The sequence below is a fragment of the Trachemys scripta genome, chromosome 13 (assembly GCF_013100865.1).
Source record: "Trachemys scripta elegans isolate TJP31775 chromosome 13, CAS_Tse_1.0, whole genome shotgun sequence".
Taxonomy (NCBI): domain Eukaryota; kingdom Metazoa; phylum Chordata; order Testudines; family Emydidae; genus Trachemys; species Trachemys scripta.
Genome location: NC_048310.1, coordinates 34,705,069 through 34,725,677, shown reverse-complemented (window position 1 = coordinate 34,725,677; position 20,609 = coordinate 34,705,069). Strand labels below are relative to the sequence as shown.

Sequence of the window (20,609 nt, the reverse complement as noted above, 5' to 3'; positions counted from 1 at the left end):
ATTAAGTTCCCAAACTTTGGAACAGTTGGGATCAGAAGCCAAACTATGCAGCTGGACCCTCTTCCTAACTATACAGATTTGTTTTTCAGCAGGAAACACTAACTGGGTTAGTCTTTAAAATAATGACAGGGGTTGAAATCCTGGTCCCATTGAATTTTACCATTGATTTCTATGGGCTGAAGATTTCATGCATAGAATCAGCAATTCAGAACATATTGCAGATGGGATCATATTTTTAAAGTTAAATGCAACTTAGGGAGGAATGATCCTGTAGCACAGGGGTGGCCAACCTGAGCCTGAGAAGGAGCCAGAATTTACCAATGTACATTGCCAAAGAGCCATAGTAATATGTCAGCTCCACCCCCTCCCCAGTGCTCCCAGCACCTCCCACCCACTGGCAGCCCCACTGATCAGCGCCTCTCCCTCCCACCCTGCATGTCCTGATCAACTGTTTTGTGGCATGCAGGAGGCTCTGTGGGGGGAGAGCAAGGGTATGGCAGGCTCAGAGGAGGGTGTGGGAAGGGGTGGAGTGGGGGCAGGGCCTGTGGCAGAGCCAGGGGTTGAGCAGTGAGCACCCCCCTGCACACTGGAAAGTTGGCGCCTGTAGCTCCAACCCCTGAGACGGTGCCTATACAAAGAGCCGCATATTAACTTCTGAAGAGTCGCACGTGGCTCCGAGTCCGGACCCAGAAGTTGGCCACCCCGGCTGTAGCAGAACCAGTTCATTTATCTTCCTTGAAACTGAACATTCTGATCAGATCCACAGATCAGTGCTACCATTGTACAACTGAACAAAGAAGTTATTGTCCAAAGTTCTCAAATAGTCTTAATCTTCTACTGATTAGCAAAATCTGGTTTCCTTATACTTCTTAAAATACATCCCACTGAATTTAAGACTAAATCCAATCTGAGTAGAAGCAGATTCAGCTCCACTAAGTCCCTACAGTTACACCTACCACTTACACTAGGTCTGAATTTGGCCTCATGGCTTTACCTTTACTCTCTGATGTGGTTTGATCCCAGCCATACAGGCAAGACAGGCTATGACTGAAGCTGGTAAAATTTGCAGTGTAGAAGGGACCTCACTGATGGCATGAGGAAAACATACTTTTAGGGGAATGGCAGGGAAAAAAATCAGTTCAGAGCGGTCGTTTCTTCAGTTAGTTTAACTATCCCAAACATTCTTCCTGCCCTTGCATTTTAGATCCCGATAAATATATTTTGATACTAATGGAACTAGCATCTTTCTTGTACATTTTACAGTTTTAATGTGAAAGATGTTTTGTAGTCAAGAAAACATGGTTGGTATTAAACACCAGCTAAGGGGAGTGGTGGGAAAACTCTACCAAATCATCCTTCTTTCCAATATCACACAATATGACTGTTACTCAGCATGTCTGTCTGAAATGCTGCCTCTTTAACCCCTGTTCTCTGCTTGCAGTGAGTTGAAGGTGCTACTCCAAGATGTAGCAAACACACGACGCATTCAGTCTGAACAGCTCCTGCCTTCTCTTGGGATCTACCAATCTCAGGGACTTCTGGGGGTCGTGACTGAATGGATGTGCAATGGATCCCTCCACTCACTCATCCACGAGGTAAGGAAGAGGTAGGGATCTTTTAGAGGGGCTCCTTTATGGGTGTTAAAACTGTTTAGAAGCAAGGGCAATAATAAAATGAGCAAACTGTACCTCAGTTATGGATATTAATTTTGCAATAGAGTTGCTAATACCTTTCACCTGTAGATCTCAATAGATAGTGTGAATAATGACTGCTTTATAATTCTAAAAGATATATACATATCTATATATATCGTGGAATATTACACTGAAATAAATGTTGATTTTTTAGCACCACCTGTACCCAGAATTGCCTTTTCCCCTACTCATGCGGATCCTGTCAGATGTGGCTGAAGGATTATATCATCTCCATAGACTAGATCCTCCTCTCCTCCACTACAGCCTGAAACCCTCCAATGTCCTTTTGGATACACAATATAGAGCTAAGGTGAGGCCCTTTTACATTTAGCTTTTTGTCTTCATTATTTTCTTGACATGAAACCAGAACAACTTCTAATATGCTTGATTATAGGATTATTTATCAGACATCTGTCCTAACATAAAATACCAGATCAATATTTGATACCAATAATGCCATATTGTTGCTACAATTCACCATTCACCCTTCTCTACAGATAACAGATTATGGTCTAACCTCCTGGAGGAAGCAGCAAAGATCAGTTCTGCAGAACTGCAATAGAAGCTGCTGGGATTTGGTATACCACTCTCCTGAAATACTTGAAGGAGGTGTACCCTCACAAGAAGGAGATATTTACAGGTTAGTACAGGTTTTTAAGGGAAAGTTATAGCTAAAGGAGACCTACTTCTGGAGAGCAATTCACATAGTATTGAATTAAATGTTTCTTTCAAGAAAATATTGTAAAATTATACTACAGTGAAACCTACAGGTCACAGTGTTCCATTCAAATAACAGCTGTTACACATATCCTATCTGCATAACATTCCAGACTAGGAATATTGCCGCATTTAGTTAAACTTGAAATTCCTAATGTTTGATGGAAATTATTTCAATACAATTTGTTATATTAAAAATTAAGACTTATGGCCATACCTTTAGGTTAAGCAATTGCCAAACTTCAGCTTCAAAATATTAATTTACAGTAAAAAAGTAGAATACTGCTGCGGATGACATGCTATGAAGTAGATTCTCATCTTGATGCTTATATTAGATTTACTTGAATAAATTAAAAGGAGTTCTATGCACACAAGGAGAGAGTGACAAATCCTTGTAGGTGAAGGACTAGTTTTTAACAAAACTTATGTTTTTTTTAAACATACCCTTTTCAGATCAGAGACCAAACTTTCAACTGTAGTTACCAAACTGATTCTGTGTTTTCAACTATCTGCACAAAACTTAATCTGCCTACAAAAATAGGCATGCCTTAGACATCAGGTAGTCAAACAGCCAGAGTTAAGTTTCCAAATTCTTTCAGTTTGAATAATATAAAGTTTTATAAATATCTGAAGATTCTTTTCATAAACGCTAGCACTGGGGCCTAAATGTCCAATGTAGGTGCCAAAACTGTAGACAATTATTTGCACACACAAGTGCAATCCACTTAGAAACCTAATATCAACAAGTCAGATAGTTAGATTTTTAAATGGCTGCTGTTTGTGGTGTAGACAGTTGTGCCACTATTTAATATTTAGGCACAATTATTGGATGCTTGGTTGAAATCTAGTTAAAAATAAGAATATGATTTTTATCTTGATGATGTCCCTTTAAGATCCTGTGGAATCTCTTCTGAAAGAACTCGCTATTCCTAATCAGGCATTAACTTTTAATTGAAGTGACTTACATAAAGAATGCATGTTATTTACTCCGCCATCTTGTCTGCCACACATCCAAAGGGCACATACATGATACTCTGGATGAATGACAATCCAAAAATAGCAACTATGTGACTCTATGGACGTATATCTTCATGGCTGGCACCACAGAGTCTATGACAACCTTTATACCTAATACAGGTCTGTCTCATCTTATGCTGGGGTTACGTTCTGCAGTCAGCGCGTAAAGTGAAAACCATGTACAGTCAAAATTACATTGAGTGGAATGGCGGGCGAAATCGCCCGCACTACAGGAACAGTATTTAAATTGTTATTTTTCTCTTTTTTGTTTTGTTTTTGCTGACCGCATAAAGCTGAATTCGCACATGTTAAATGCGCGTAAGATGCGACAGACCTGTATTACGTATGGCCAATTTTCTAGTGTTAGAGCTTTTATTTTTGTTATGAGGCCAACAACTTCAGCGCCTTTTCTGTTGTCATCAATATACATATTATATATGTATTTAATAACACCTATGAATGATGTGATTGTTCCTCTGTTGTCCATGAAGAATACATGAGGCTCAAACAGGAAAGGAGTGAAAGGCTTACTTTCAGATGGCATAATTCCCATTCTCAGGTGTCACACCTTTTTAATTATAGATGTTTGGAAGTGACTGGTATTGCATGAGACCTGTGCGTGTCCAGCAGTGGTGTGACATGGAATATATGTTTTGTTTTGCGTATATATCCAAGTGTTTTTACACCAATATTGATGTTGATTTAAGTACATTTAAATGCTATAGTGACATCTCCTAGAAGTTACAAATGGAAAAAAAAGATCTAGGGCCTGATGCAAATTTCACTGATGTAAAGAAAGATTCATTGGGCTTTGGATCAAGCTTTTAGTGAGTCAGCTAGTTCATTCCTTTGTCAGTATACTCAACACTACCAAACACTTTATAATTACTGCAACAACAAAAAAAGAGGAAGTGAAAGGCTTTGTAAACCACAAATATAAATTAGGTGAGGTATTTTAGAAAATAATCTACAGAATTTAAGAGCAAGACTTTCCCCTGAAACAGAATTCTAGCTGGTCTTTGTTATATCCCTTGAGTATTGTATGAGGACAGCTCAATTGGAAACTGAAATATAATAGTATGCAAAAATGGAAATCCTGCTAATAAGGAAGGGCTTAGTGCAAGGGTGGGCAAACCTTTTGGCCCGAGGGTTAATTGTATGCAGAGCCATGAATGTAAGACTGGGGCAAGGGGTCGGGGTGCGGAAGGAAGTGCGGGGCATGGGAGGGGGTGTGGTGTGCAGGAAGGGGCTCAGGACCAGGGGTTGGGGTACAGGAGGGGTGTGGGGTGCTGCAGGGAGCTCAGGGCAGGGGGTTGGGGTGTGGGGTGCAGGAGGGGTGCAGGCTCAGGCCTGATGCCGCTTACCTCGAGCAGCTCCAGGGTGGCAGCGGCACGCAGTGGGGCTAAGGCAGGCTCCCTGCCTGCTCTGGCCCCATGCTGCTCCCAGAAGTGGCCAGCATGCCCAGCAGTGGCTCATGGGGATGGGATGGGGCAGGCGGCTCCGCTGCACGCTGCCCTTTCCTGTGGGTACCACCCCCGAAGCTCCAATTGGCCGCGGTCCCCCATTCCTGGCCAATGGGAGCTGCACGGGGTGGAGCCTGCAGGCGAGGGCAGCACACAGAGCCCTCTTCCAGCCACCTCCTCCAGGGGCCATAGGGATGTGGTGCTGGCTGCTTCCAGGAGCGGCACAGGGCCAGGGCAGGCAGGAAGCCTGCCTTAGCCCTGCTGCACCACGGGGCTGGCAATCCTGTGGGCCCGGATCTGGCCCACAGGCCGTAGTTTGCCCTCCCTGTCTTAGTGTAACATGGAAAATACCCTTCCCTTGAACTAATTAAATCAATTTTTCAGTAAGTAATCAACACCAACACAGATTCCAAATTAACAAGCACAATTTCATTATTGTTTGCCTCTAGCTTTGGAATGCTATGTTGGGAAAGCTTAAGCAGACAGAAACCTTTTGAAGGTACGTATATCTCTCTTTCTTGATGGTTAATTATCTTTTTCTGAATTTATCCTCCTCTAAGCAACATTGATACCAACAGACCTATCTTTTCAAACCTCGCTTTATCTCAAATCCCTATTACAGTGCTGGAAGGATTAATTTTTGATCAGTAAGTGTCAGTAAATATTGATTTCAATGTACACACAAACTAACAAAAATATTTCCAATGATAGTTGAAATTTACAGATAGGCAAAGTAAGAAAAATGCTGCTTGATAACTTATTAGAGTTTGATTTAAGGATATTTACTTTGTATATTTTGACATGTGATATTGGCAATTTGTGTTTGAATGGTTATAAAACTTTAGCTTTTTGAACCTCAACATCTACTGTCATTAAATAATTGTCTGACACTCCCATAATTTTCTGCAACTGTAAAAATTCGATACAATTGGGGAAAAATTAAAAATAAACAGTATTATCTGTCAAAATTATAAAAAACCAAATTCTGTCAACTGTGTATCCCAATAATGCCCAGTTCCATAGCTCTGCATCTCCTGTAGGGAATACAGTATTAGCCCCAAATGGAGTTCTTATTGTAAAAGCAACAGATACCTTCTCAGGGGTAGCTTTAATGGCATAGTTTTTACTATGTACTACCTAAGTCTGTTCACTGTAGCACCCTATTAAATTGTTATTTTGACCTTTCTGCTTATCTTTAATGCATAGCAACAGCTCTTTGGCTTGTGACACTCAACATACTAACATCACAATCCAGCATACTGACATTAGGCAGCATTTTAGGGTATGTCTACACTGGAGCTGGAGAGTGTAATATCCAGATTGAGTGACACACCCGCGCTAGCCCTGATCCAACTAACACACTAAAAATTAAGTGTAGCCATGGCAGCATAAGTGGTGGGAAGGGCTACGTGCTCAAGTACAATCCCAGACAATCAGAGCTAGTGCAGGTAGGCCTACTCAAGCTAGAAATTATATCAGTGTAGACATGCCCTTAGTGGCAAGTAACTTGTCCAGTGAGTAGAACTGAGTCTTTATACATGTTTAAAAATCAATGAGAGTTTCAGGTCTCAAATAGGAACTTTTAGTTCTTGCTAGACTTATATTACTATAAAATATGCTACTTTCTGCATATTTTATACCACAAAATGAAAAGGAGGAATTTTACAGAGTTGTAGATCTTTAAAGCACTGTATAATATACTGAAAATTATCCCCATTTTACCGATAAGGAAAGTGAGGCAGTGGTAAATGATTTGTTTAACATGACACCCAGAGCTGAGAACTAGACTTTGGAGTGCTGATTCCTGTCCTGTTCTCATTCCTTTAAAGCATGGCGCCTTTTAACTTATAGTAAACATACTTTAAAAAAGGATCAGTTTCTTCTAGTCTCTCTTGAGTTCTATGAAAGTGACAGTGCTGTATCATGTTCCTGAATATGATCCTTCTTACTCTCCTTCTCTTACAGCTGATTGCTCTAAGAATGAGATTTCAGTTTGAGCAGTCATATGTGAAGAAGGTTGTGCCTCTGTACTTGATTATCAAACTACATTACAGTTAGTACTCTCCTCTATCTGGAAAATGGCAAGGGCTCCAGGTCTATCTACCTATGGGACTTTCTTTTTCACTACATGGTCCAAGGAAAGGAAACTACCTGCTTGCCTATGGTGCACTAAACGCTACAGAACCCAAGAATCAGGGGTTTTGAAAGCAGCAAGATGTGGAACTTTTCCTGGCAATTGTTTAATGACTATTTCTATTAAATATGACTCTACAACAAGTCATATTACATTTGTATAGCACCTGTCATCCAAAAGGGCCCCAAAGATCTTTACAATTTAACACACACATTTATTTATGAGAATCACTTCACTCACTATCTCTCGAGTGGAACATCTAACTATTCAACGCACACTAACATTGCACAGCCCTTTTGGACAAAAAATGAAGGATCGCGTATCCAACTAAAATTGCAGAGGGAATGAAAGTAGGCAGGATGCAGTTACCCCAGCGAGAATCTGGCCATTACATCAGGGCTAGCAAACATCCTTATTCTTACAAAGAGTGCCATGGGAACTTAAATGACCACAGGCTCATGATTTTACATCTCTTAAAATTTCCCTAGTGATTTATCAAGACATGCAGGGCTCCTGCAAAATTCATCAACAAATACCCCATACACCTCATTTTCCATATGTAATGTTCCACAAGTTCAGCCTTTCATTTTCTACTATGAATGAAGATGAGAATTACATACTTGTATATTCCAACCACCAGCCTGCTCCCAAGTACAGAATATGCAGGCGTATGCCATAGGGAGAAGTGAGGGGGGCTGCATGCTGTAATTTTGCAATCACATTTGTGAATTGTGTGTGTGTGTGTGTATACACATGATGTCAGAATAAGCCAGTGTCTTTGCTGATCACAAGTCACCTAGCAGATTACTCTGTTTTTATCTACCTAACAGCTTTCATTCTGACAGACTTTACAGGCTCGGATTAAAAATGCTATATACAATATACTCATGCAAGGCGGTGCTTTCATATTTTTTCACTGCCATTTTGTAGCTGCCCAGAAGAATTAGATTCTTTTGTGCATAAAGGGAATAATTTGTTTAAAAATTTGCACGCAGAATTGCATACAGAACTGTATGGTTAGGCTGCACACACAGTAACTATAACTGCAAATAGGGTATTTGTGCATGCAGGTTACCAGTTAAGCCTGCATATCCAGTTGTGACTTATTTCTTAAACAACCCTTCTAACCAGAAATAAATGGACTGCTGCCAGTAGGTATAAATGAGTATTGTCACAGTTGGTCAGCTTTACTTAAGAGTGTGTTGTTGGGTTTTTATTTTTCGTTTTTAAAGAGCAGACTTAGTTTTAAAATACAGAAAATAACCTGCACTAAACATCATCTTAAAATAGTTCTGAGGGTTTTAACTTTTAAATAACATGTTCTCATTCTCTTATAGGCAAAAAAAACCTGCTGGAAGTTGTGACAGGAGTGTGTAGTGGCCTGCGGCCTGGGACTGAAGCAGAGTATATACAGAGCAATTTGCCTCAGAGAAACAGGCTGTTACAGCTCATCATACTGTGCTGGCACCAAGACCCAGATTACAGGCCCCAAACTGCAGGTAACATTCAGTATTCGCTCCCCCTTGTTGCCATCACAAACAGGCTGAGTGTCCTAAGTAATGCAGTGTTGTTGTAGATCTGAAGCTCTGTGTGAGCTCGAAAGCTTGTCTCCCTCACCAACAGAAGTTGGTCCAATAAAAGATATCGCCTCACCCACCTTGTCTCTTTAATGTCCTAGATCATTGTACAGTAATGATGGCACAATAGAATGTTGTAACCCCAGTGTGAGATGAAACAGTTGGGGCACTGTCACCAGCATACTGTAGTGTTTTGGTTTGGGTTTTTTTTTTTTAAATAAGGATGCCATGCCCTCCTCTAAGGTGGCTTAGTCAGTTCAAGATTTTTAGTTTAAATATAGTGTAGTAAATTTAGCATAGATAAAGGCTAGGAAATTACTGGAGATTGCCAGCTAAATTCAGTATTTGAAGAATGGCTGATTTACCTTTAACAGTCCCATCTCAAAGTAATCACCATTCCCACTGGAGCAAATCCCACTGTTGGTTAAGTCAGAGTAGCTATATTATACCATCTGAGGATCTAATCCTCTGTTTCTAAAAAAACAGCCCTGAAACATGAATGATAAACTATGGCCAAGATTTTTCAGACCTGTACACAGAAGTGTCCAACTAGCCATCCGCACATGCTTTTACTGTGATTGCTTTGTGCAGTCATGAATAAATTAGGTACAAATATGCAGGTTTTTGTGTGCACATTTCTGAAAATCTGATCCTAATTTGTTTATATTAGATCAAAAAATAAAAATATATAAGGCAAAGTTACTTAGACGTGATTTAAAAGATTTTAATATGATTGCAACAGAATAATAAAATCAGTGGAAGCACATTGGTGCATAGATATTTGCTTATTTGGATATGCGTACATCCTGTATTTAAAATGCATTTTTCTTCCCACAGAATGTGTGGAACTCTTAAGGAGAATTTTGAGTGCTTTTAGCAAGGAGAAGATTTCCAGTGCAATCTACAGTTTGATTGATGCAAAGGTTAGTGCAAAATTCAGATTTGGTCCCATACAATTGCATTGCCTGCTTTTCGTGATTACCATCTTTGAAATCAAACAGGAATTTGTCTCTTTGTTATTGCTTCAAAGGGCTATAAGTTAAAATTTCAAGATCAGTCCCTAAAAGCGGATAGAGCTATAATACGTCAATCCAAGATTTAAACTCAGCCTCAAAAGTTTAATCCAGGATTCACAAGTGAGACTCTCCATACTGTATTACTGATAAGTATGCATGAGTCACAGACAGTTGGAGGGCCCCCTCACACTGTTCTTTCAGCAGTAGCAAATAGAAGGATGGTTCTAGGTTAACCAGATGTGTTAGTGCACTAGCCTGTCATCTCTGAAGTCCCCAAGTCAGTTTCTGTCCGAGGTTACTTGTAAAATGCAGCTTCATCCTAGTATCCATTCCCAAGATCAATCAGACCACAACATAGCTGTGAGTGAATATTAGTCTCAGTTACATCAGGTCCAGGTCTGGGACCGCAGAGCAATGTCTGATGTCAGGATTGAGATCAGTTGTCAGTAAAGCCTGGAGGGAAGGTAGCACAGGATACTTATGCAGCTGGGATTTCTCATGTTACTAAACTCACAGTCTGTGAAGTGAAAAATGCGAAAAGTCTCCTGGTTTTATCTCACTTGTGCTGGATTCTGACTTGATGAGAAGAGTCTTGCATCCTAGATTTTGGGAGATTTTTTTAATATCTCTTCCGAACTCAAAGTTGTAGAGGCTGCAATTTGAGAAATGGGAGGTGTGATTTGCGGAAGACCAGATGTAGAAGTACCCCATAAAAGGAGAAGGAGCTCCCAAGCATTGGTCTTTGTGGTGGCATGACATTTATGACGTGATTTTGTAATGCACCGAAAAAGCCTGTTTTCCCCAACGCCCACAGTGATGAGTATGAAATAAATACCTGTAGAGAAAGGCAAAACAACCCAATATTGTTTCAGTACGTAATAGAACTGTACTCTGGTTGATTTTACTCCTAGCTGCAGATCATGTGGTGTATGTGCCTGATATTTTGGCAGTACCTCCATGAATATTCAGTGTATGATTTTTTTTAGTTTCATTTGAACTGAATGTTGTGTATATTTTACTAAGTTAGTGGATTTTTTTGTTTGTTTGTTTCAGGAGAGAGCAGTAAATGCCTGCAAAGGCTCAGTTCCACACATGCTTCAGACACATGTGCGCAATCTAGAGGTGAGCAAACATACGGACTTGGGGAGGAAAATTTTTCAAGGGTATCTTAGTCCCATTATCAAAAGTGACTTAGGCACTTAGACTCCCTTAGGGAGTCTGCCTAGTAAGGGAGATCTTTTCTATCAAGAAGCTAGAAGTAATTTCTTATCCATTTTCATCCCTGTCAGGTCATCTGTGCACAGAAAAACAGCAACCGGCTTATCGACAAGAGTGTCCATCTAACAGCACAGAGATTGTCAACTGTTCTTGACAGCCCTGCAGGAAGAGAGAAGGCTAATCAGATGGTACTTGCAGATATCACAGCGCCAAACACAACACAAAAAAAAGGTATGTAGGACTGATCATCTCAAGATGTTTTTACCTCCAAGTACTATAAAAATATTAAACAATTACATATTGTCTCAGTATCCATAAAAACATGCCAAATGTCTCCCTCTTCGGAGTGCAACTGTGATATAACTCTGGATATAACCAGAGCAACAGATTTCTCTGCAGTAGCAAGAGTCTGCCCTGAGAATTGCAGCGGTGCAAGATTTTTGCAACCATTCCTCCACAGGGAGAACTCACAACTAGCCAGTGTATTCCCATACATGAGTGGACATTCAGTGGGTTCGGTGGTGTAAACCAGGCAGCCATAGAATTTGCTGATTTAGTGTACACCCTCCTGAACACCCTCCACCAGTCAGACACCTGTGGCACTCCGACTACAACTTAAAGCTGCCCTTCTCTGGCATTCCAAGAATTGCCTGCTCTTCCCCAGAGAGCAAATCCATCCTGGGTCTAGTGGACCCTCCTGGAACAGAGAGGTGCAATTTCTTTTGCCTTTGCCACCATGAGTGAATCTAGCCCTCTACCAAGGCCCTCAATCACCACAGTACTTTTCTTTACTTTCTAATAGCTGCTGTCAAATGTCTCCACATTAGAAAGTAATTGCTTTGGAAGAGTCCCATCTCTTCAGAAGTCCACGAATGATTCATATTAGCCACTCCTACCTACCATATCCTTCCATTTTTTCACTGTCGGCTTGTCTTGGCAAATGTTTGACAAAGTATTTAAATCCATGTGCATTTCGTGTATATAAGCGGATTGGAGGTGGGTTTTGTTTTGATGGTTTTGTTTACAAGATCTGAGCCACAGAAAATCTATTATCGATCTTTGGTAACCTCTGAATACATGGGACTTATGATACAGTTTTTTTAATACTTAGTACTGAAATAGATTAGTGGCTGTTCCTTTTGGGAAAAACAGGATTTTCCTCAACTTCATCCACAAATTTACAGTAGTCCACAACTATAATCAACAAGTTAAAAGGACACTGACAACTTAGATGTAGCCCAAAGTTTACATTTTTAAAAAACTTTTATAAAATCTACAACCCAAAGAAGAGTTTCTAGAATTAAAACTCAGTTGAAACATTTGACCTAGACATTCAACTGCAATGTTATTAATTTATTTGTATCAAGGATGCTCCATCAAGGACCAGGGCTCCATTGTGCTAGACGCTGTACAAACATATAACAAAAAAAGTATTGTAGTTCTTTGGGGGCAGGAACAAAGTATGAGACAATATTCAAGATGAAATTAAAAAAAAATTCTACTTTTAATTCAGTAACCCATGCACATTCTTTTTGCAATATATGATTTAAGTTTAGTGTCCCTTATACATTTCTAATTTTACAAATAAAAATTTATTATTTGGCCGTATACAACAGTCCCATTATGTGTAGTGTAACAGAGGTGGTATGCTGCATGAAAAGATGATGCTCCGCTCCTGGGAATTCATCATCCATACTCTTGCATAAAACAATTTTCTTAAAGTGTGAGAGATGGAGTATGTACATAATAAATGTAAAAACTTCATAAGAGGGAGGATCTAGCAGCAAGTGTTCACAGGATGTAATATTTACAGACAAGTTAGTCCTCTAACCTCTGTTTAAATTAGAGATCCAGAACTATCCATTGATAAATCTCTATTATGTTCAGCTGTAGTCCAATTTAAAAGTCTTATCTCACCCATCTTTATGTTCCCAGCTCATCCAGGTAGTAGAGAATCAGCTCTGCAGCATTCCTTTCCCACTCCTTGTACCTCTGATCCACATGCAAGCAGAGAAGATGGTGGTCAGTGTCAAAGGGACCCAAAGCTGTGGCAGCAGCAGCCACTACAGTTATCGCTGCCACCTGAGCACAGTCCCCATCATAGCCAATTTCAAAGCACACAGTGTGAACAAACATTAACAGGTGAGATTCCAAAGAAAAGTTTAGTCCAAGAACCAGAACCTCCTGGCAATGTGGTATAGTAATATTTTATTTTGCCACACTTTAGCCAGTGTTTCAGATAAAAACTGTACTTTGGCCATATTCTTCTGTATTTACTGGTAATTAGTGTAATTCCTCTGAAGCTGGTACTTACCATTGTAAGAAACAGGACACTGGACTAGATGGACCATGGGTCTGTTCCAGGGTGGCAATTCCTGTGTTACTAAAAGCTCAGACTTTGGCCTTCAAAGCCAACTTTTGTTCAGAATAGGCACATTGTTCAGAAGTGGACTTTCACTGGAAAGGGGTCTAAAGAAAAACCTCACAAAATATAGCAAGTTTTATGGTGAAATAGGCCCACTGAGTTTATAACAAATGGGGAAAAAATCCATTGTATGTGGTTTAACCTTTCATTGTGACAACTTCAAACATCTCCAGCAAGGTAGTTCTTGGGGTTGCAAAAGGTTAGTTGGAAAAATACTTCCCTTCCACCTCATTTTTATATTTTCTTTGGGCAAGTAGACTAATACTCTCTAGACATAGCTAAACTTCTTTACATAACAGTTATACAGATGATAGATTACCAGGATCAGACCTGGGAATCCCCTCCCCTTAAGTCATCTCACTCACTAAATATTATTTTCTGTGGTCTGGGTCTATGATCAGTGCTAGTTTTGAATAGAGACTGCAAGTAAATGAACTCTTCATCAGCTCCTATTGCTCCACTGAACTTACATTTCCATTAGTCACTTCATTCTTGACATTAATGCTGCCACTAGCTAACAGTTTCATGAAAAAGTCTGACAGTTTGGTGTATCTAAATTTGTTCCTTTTATTCAAGGTCCTTGCTGCAAAGGCAACTGCTGCCAGATCCTAGCCTGTGGGCGACAGACTATCTTGAGCTGCATGACAGAAGGGCGCCTCAACCACATTCTTGATGTCCTTCGCTCCCAGCGAGTGTTGTCTAAAATGGACTATGAAATGATCACCTCTTTCCCCACCCTGACCAGCCGCGCTCGTGCTTTGTTGGACACTTGCCTCTGCCTTGGAGAGAGGGCAGCTCAGATTGTAGTGACTGTGCTCTCAACTAGCAAATGTAGCCCTCTGGCACGAGGCAGCCATATCACAGACAGCTCTGCTAAATTAAATAGACGACTGCAGTGACTTAAGTTATTTTTCATGGCATATTTCATGGATTGGTGCACTGGTAACTTGGAATGACATTAATTCATGTTCATTTCTCATTACCCACTGACTAAAAAGTCTGTTCCTTTTCCTACTGCTCAGTGACTTTAGTCCTCTAAGAGTTCAAAATACCCATTGCCTGCAGAAATAACAGAGCCTGGTAATATATATTCCAACTTGGACCTCCGAGATGGTAGGATTATGGGAGTATGCCAGAGTCTAGTTCAAGTCACATGTCACTTATTATTTCCTGGTTTCTTAATGGAGGTAAATTGATTGTGACTTATTGGTGGATGGTTGAGAGGAAGACTGATGCTAAGCTCTTCCAACTCTGAAAGGCACTTAAGAATGGGCTGCTGCCTGGGAAGGAAGAAAGAAGTTGCTTTTGCCAACAGCCAAGCAAGCTGTCACAGTGAAAGTGAAAAGCATTAAGGAATAAGTTTTCAGGATCGCTTCAAACGAGCCTCTGAAATTTACCATCTTGCAAACTGAATCATTTTTTAAATTTTTCTTGCACAAATGCTCATTTGTTCTTGTACACTGGTACACTACATTTAGCAGGTGCAAATTCAGAAACTCTTTTGAAATAAAATGGCCATAAACAAGTTAAAGTTACCTGGATACAGCATGTTAATGTTGTTCAGTTTATGAACGATACAGGTATACAATGTGAAGGTAAGCTGCGAGATAAGAGGTGCCAAACTGGCCACTTTGGAAGGACAGTTCCATTGAACTGTAAATAAAGATACGAACATCAAATATTATCTTAGTTAAAATGAAAATGAAGTGTGCAAGGTGCCTCCATTACAAAGCACAGTAGGATGCCTGCAATATTCACGGCACTGGATAAGCCCAAGAACATTATCATTACAAGATGTATAGATATTTCAGATGCCAAGCTACATTGTTTTGTTTCACTACATTGCAATTGTTCTTTTCATTTCCAAGATGTTCAATTAATCCTGTGGTTTGAAGTGTTGGAATCTTAAATGCAGGAGTGGAGTATTTTAAGGCATATTTATACAAGGGATTATTTATTCCACCTGATATAATTTAAAACCACTAGCTTTAGAAGTTTTAAAATCAACATTTTAGAAAATTCAGTCAAACTGTCTTAAGGCTGCTTTGTGACGATAAAAATGGCTAAAATTTAAAGCAGTGTCAAAGTGTGTTAGAAATGTCATTTTTTACTTTATTAGGGGGGCAACTTTCTAGCTCCTAGAAATTTAATGTTTCATGCTACATTTTAAATGAGAGACTTCTGTTTCTCCAACAGACCACAGAACAGCTTTTGATACAACATAGGGCTCTTGTCACTGGTCAAAAAAGGAACGAGTCCCTCCACTGTATTCCTTCCTTCTGTGGAAGAAAGCACAATTGTCAAGACTTAAATATCAGGTATCAGGAATCATTCCATTCAACTGTTGTACTGGAGTTTTTAAACTTCTACATAACATTGATGGGGCAGTAGACAACCCTAGTTTATGATATATTTTGAAATGAGTGCCTGATTTTAATGCATAACTTAGTCTTTGTCCACCCATATCCTCGATCAGTCTCTGAAAGATTTCAGATATGCACAAAACTTTCACTTCTGTTTACTTCCATGCAGTTACAGAGAACCTCAGCAACCCATACTAACAACGTTTTTTCTGTAAGTTAAGTGAAAGCCATTATACAAATATCTATTAATATAATAGATTTACTTCCTAAGTGGTCTTTTAAATATTTAGCAGCCTCAGAAATAAAGCAGACCGAGTGGATAGAAATAAATAGCCAGATAATAATACAGATTCATCTTCAAAAAATGCAGTCTAATGCATCTGCTGAAAATCTGAACCCCAGAGATGCAATGTGGGACAAACTAGGTAAGCAGTAATAGTGACCAAGAGACCTGTAAGTGGCGGTAGTGGACAGCTAATTGCACATGAATTTGTAGAGCCCTGCATCAATATAAAATTTGTATCCGCTTGCAATCCACAAAAAGGATATGCGGATGTGGATTTCCATGGATATAAAGCGGATACCTGTGTATTTGAGGAGCTCTATGAATTTGCAATGTGATATAGCAAGACAAAGGGCTAGTGCATTTTGGGACTGAGTACACAGATTTCATGTAATGGAGTCTGACTGTTGTATTCCCTTCTATATGATTTTGGCGTGACCACAACTGGAATATTACATTAAGCTCTGGGCATCCAATTAATGGACAGATGTGGCCTGGAGTCCAGACAAGAGCTACTGACATTAAAGAGATTAATATGAGGACTGAGGGAGAGGAGGAAAATAATTGTTCACAGGTACCTGAAGGATGTAAATACTAAACACCAAGATGGAAAAGGGATTATCAGGTATGAGAGGGTATTGTGACAGATATGGCAATTTCCTGCAATATCCTTGGAGTTCCTTATTGTATTACGTTTATGTATTATTGCAGGCCAAGATAGTATGTAACCTCACTATGGGGAAAGATGTGAGACCTGGAAGTTCAAAAGACTATATTCAAAATGTGCTGGTCATGTATGGACTTCTGGGACAATAAGTGTTAAGTGGGGAAATTCCTAGGGAGAGGTTAATGTAAATTCCCCAACCTTGGTTATGCAATACCCCAGCCTTTGGAACCTACCCCTGGAGGAGAGGGTCATTGTCTGCTGATTATTTGTTACAGAAGGCTGGGGTCAAAGGTCTGAGCTGCATAAGGAACAGCTGATATACCCAGCCTTTGGGTCTGGTTCTGGCTCTAAGGCAGGTCCATGCAGAAAACCCATGTTGTGGGTTTTGAACCACTGAAATCTACCAGAGCCTTAAGTTAGAATTGAGGGTGACCTCTGGTAAGCTTTTTAGTATGCATATAGGTTTTGTTATTATTTTAATCTGTTTTCTCTGTTTCTGAACAAACATGTTTATTCTTAAGGTTAAAAGAGCCGTATGGTACCTTTTAACTGCTGGCAATACACTGTTCATAGCCCTCGGAGAAAAAGCAAAGCGCAGGTGCTGGTGTTTTTAGGCAGTCTGGCTTGTTGGGGATATCAGTGTAAGCAAGGGAGCTGTACAACCTTAAAATCTCCAGTACAGAGAGAATGAGATACGGGTCTCCACCCAAAAGAGGTGACTGCTGGGAGTCAGAAATCTTTAAATGCGTGCCCTTGAGGGACCACAGGTGCAGTTACTGTACTTTGAAACTGGCATATGATGGCAGCATCTGTGGGATCTATGACAGCGTGAATTGCCAAAGTGCCAACAGTAGTGAAAGCAAGTACCATAGAAGGGAAAAGCACAGAGAAAAGTCTCAGTCTTTTCAGGAAGGGAACAGCAAAAAGAGAGATGGGAAAATGAGTTATAAACAGCTGAGAAGTCAGCTAGTCAGTGTGGAGGAATATACTCTAGGCTTCCTGGGAAAAGCCATTTAAAATCATCGAACAACTCAATGAGGTGAACTATGATGGTGGGGCCATCTAATTGCTCACATTGGCACCCAATATGTGAACGTGACAAAACCTTTTTATGACAGTGTCAAAAGATCCTTTCACTGATAGGGGCACCTCCTCCTGGCTGCTCTGGGGATTAGCTCCTTCCAGGAACTGCACCCTCCTCTGGCAGTCTCTCCCTCCTTGGTCCTCTCTCTCTCTGAGGCTCCCTTTTCTCCAGGAACTGCAGCTTCCTCTTCACAACCTGTCCCTCCTCCCAGCTCACTATGGTCCTCCCATTCCAGGGTATCAAAGTCTTCCAAGGCAAACTGTCCCAGGCAGTCTACTCTGCTCCATGTCACTTTCTCTGTGGCTGATAGGGGAACTTGGGCCCACCCCCTACACTGGGTTCCCTATCCCCTGTGGCTGGTAGGGGAACCTGGGCCCACCCCCTACTCTGGGTTCCCTACCCCATACCTTGCTGCTTTTCCCCTGAGCCTTTCCTCCCCCTCTCTGGGTTTACCAGCCCAAACTCCTTCCTCCCAGGGAGCAACTGTAGGCTATCTATCTCTATAGCCCCAAACACACTTCCCTTCCCCCAGGGAGCAACTGCAGACTACTTCTCCGCAGCCTCCTCTACTGCCAATATCCTGTCTTTGTACATCCAGCCATGCTATTCCTCCTCAGCTGGGCTCCCTCACTCAAGTCAGGGGATTACTTAGCCACCTGATTCCCCTCAGCTCTGGCCTGTTGGATTAATCAGTCCCCTTCTCAATTTGCACTAGCACTTTCAGGGCAAGTGTGCAGTAAACACCCCATAACAGACAGAGAATCTGGCCCTGGCCATTTGCAGCACTAGGAGAAGGGAGAGGATCCCCTCATAGATCTGGGAGCAGAAACAGGGACCAGCTGAACTCTGCTGGCTGAACTCCATAGCCTTCTCTGATCACTTAACCCAAACACAGCAAGCAGAGATCAAGGGGGTGTTGCAGGCTTATCAGCAGGTATTTTCCAGTAAGCCTGGATGCACTTCACTTGTTGTCCACTGGGTGGAGATGGGAGTCAAGGCTTCAATCAAAAGTGCACAGTTCAGGGTTACTGGGAAAGCAGCCCAAAGCATGGAGAAAAAAAAAAATCACTAGCATGCTGGAATTGGGGGTGATCCAACAGTCAAGTAATCCATGTGCCTCCCCGGCTCTTCTAGTACCTAGGAAGGATGGGTCAATTAGATTGTGTGTGGATTACAGAAAGATGAATACTATCATTGTGTCTGACACATACACCATGCCTAGAACAGATGAAACACTAGACAAATTGAGAGGGGCCCAATTCCTGACCACAATTGATCTCACTGAAGATTATTGGCAGATGCTTTTGGACTCAACTGCTAGGCTCAAATAGGAATTTACCACCCCCATAGGGCTCTTCTGAGTTCTTGGTCCTACCTTCTGGCCTCAAGGGGGCCCTGGCTACCATCTAGCAGCTGGTAGATTGGATATTGGATATGATGGAGGAGTTTGCCCTGGTATATATAGATGATATTACTATTTTCAGTCAAACTTGGGAAGAGCATGTGATCCACATGAGGAGAATGCTTCACAACATTCAGGCAGCAAGCCTGACAGTAAAGGTGGAAAAATGCAAGATGGAGATGGCAAAAGTGGCCTATCTTGGCCATAGGGTTGTGGTTGCTCTGTCCAGGAAATAAGTCAATGCATTCCCGTAGGATGCCAGTCAAACCACTCTAGTTATACCCATTCTTCAGGGGAGAGATGTGACAGATATTACAGCTTCCTGCAATATCCTTGGACTTATTATATTAAGTTTAGGTATTATTGTGGGTCGGAGGGGAAAATGCAGGTGCAGTTACCATGAAACTATGACAAGTATCACCAGTAGTAAAATGCAGCACACTTTTCTCTGTGACAAACTGAGGCAATTTCTGGATTCAATTATTCTTGGGATGAGTTCCTCACAATTTGAAAATCCTTTATTTGATGTCAGACTTGAGGCCCAATGCTACTCCCTGGAAGTCAACTACAAACTCACTTTGATAGTAATGGGAGCAGAAGTGGGCCTTGGTTACCCATCCAAATTCTGTGCTGTTCATACTGGGCCCTACAATTTTAAATATTCTTGACAGAATGTGCACTTATGCAGCCATTGGGCGTTCACTACCACCCTTTCATCTCCCTTATGTCAGTGTATTTCAACTGAAGTAAAGAGACATACCAGCATAAAACTGGTAACAGAATGGAGAATCAACCTTACTATTCTCTTTGTTATAAATTAAGTTAAAAATTAACAAGGTATGTCCTGTATGCGGGAAGATGGACACTCTGAAAAGCAGCTGTATAAAACTATCAACTTCTTAGTCAACAGATCAGCTCCCAGTTTTATATGATGCCATAGTACACAAAGATACATTTTTTCCCACAGCAGCCACACATTATCACCAAACCTTGAACAGACATCTTTCTTTCAGAAAAAAACTTTTCATGCTGTTGCAGGCAACTCATCTACCATTATCATAGCTGTAGAATATGAGAACAAGCTAGGAAGGGTTGAAACTACATGGAATTTCATTGCACGTTATCTAAGTGACACTGGTATTTTAACATAGATATACTAATTGAAGAGATAGGTAATTTAATCAGGGCCAGGAAGTTTGCAGAAGTGTATGAATCAGTATAGCAACGTTCTTTAGTGTCTTATGCACAAGGGAACTCCTTTGTCATCGTCTGCCTCCTGGTTGATGTGCATAACGTGACTTTGCATCCTTCAATTTTCCTTATGGAAGCAAACTTCTTATAGAATAAAGGCAGCGAACACACTAGGTGCAACTAGGCAAGGCATCAAGTAGATACTTTCAAGATAAAATATTTACATATACTTCAAAAAAGTCATTGTTATTGTAGACCCAACAAGCCTAGTATACATGGCACCAAGTTATACTCCGTCAAAACACGTTAGCTTGGAGATTCACAGGATCTAAGTTATTGTAGAATTTGGCCCAATTCA

The 20,609-nt window shown here is 40.7% G+C and overlaps 1 protein-coding gene and 1 long non-coding RNA gene across 3 annotated transcripts in view; one reads left to right on the top strand and one right to left on the bottom strand.

The window, feature by feature from the left end:
* The window catches only part of LOC117886605 (receptor-interacting serine/threonine-protein kinase 2-like), a 32,535-nt gene extending 18,366 nt beyond the window's left edge, over positions 1 to 14,169 (top strand). For both annotated transcript variants that reach the window (XM_034788585.1, XM_034788586.1), the window contains exons 4-13: positions 1,442 to 1,595; positions 1,849 to 2,004; positions 2,192 to 2,334; positions 5,341 to 5,390; positions 8,363 to 8,524; positions 9,440 to 9,525; positions 10,672 to 10,740; positions 10,908 to 11,067; positions 12,772 to 12,978; positions 13,838 to 14,169. In XM_034788585.1, coding sequence (XP_034644476.1) covers positions 1,442 to 1,595; positions 1,849 to 2,004; positions 2,192 to 2,334; positions 5,341 to 5,390; positions 8,363 to 8,524; positions 9,440 to 9,525; positions 10,672 to 10,740; positions 10,908 to 11,067; positions 12,772 to 12,978; positions 13,838 to 14,160 — 1,510 coding nt within the window. In that variant the 3' untranslated portion in view covers positions 14,161 to 14,169. The remainder of the gene's footprint in view (positions 1 to 1,441; positions 1,596 to 1,848; positions 2,005 to 2,191; positions 2,335 to 5,340; positions 5,391 to 8,362; positions 8,525 to 9,439; positions 9,526 to 10,671; positions 10,741 to 10,907; positions 11,068 to 12,771; positions 12,979 to 13,837) is intronic.
* LOC117886606 overlaps positions 9,519 to 20,609 on the bottom strand; it is a 43,764-nt gene continuing 32,673 nt past the window's right edge. Inside the window, exons 3-4 of the long non-coding RNA XR_004648005.1 lie at positions 12,754 to 12,828; positions 9,519 to 10,453 (exon numbers count right to left, since the gene is read on the bottom strand). This is a non-coding gene — a long non-coding RNA (uncharacterized LOC117886606). The remainder of the gene's footprint in view (positions 10,454 to 12,753; positions 12,829 to 20,609) is intronic.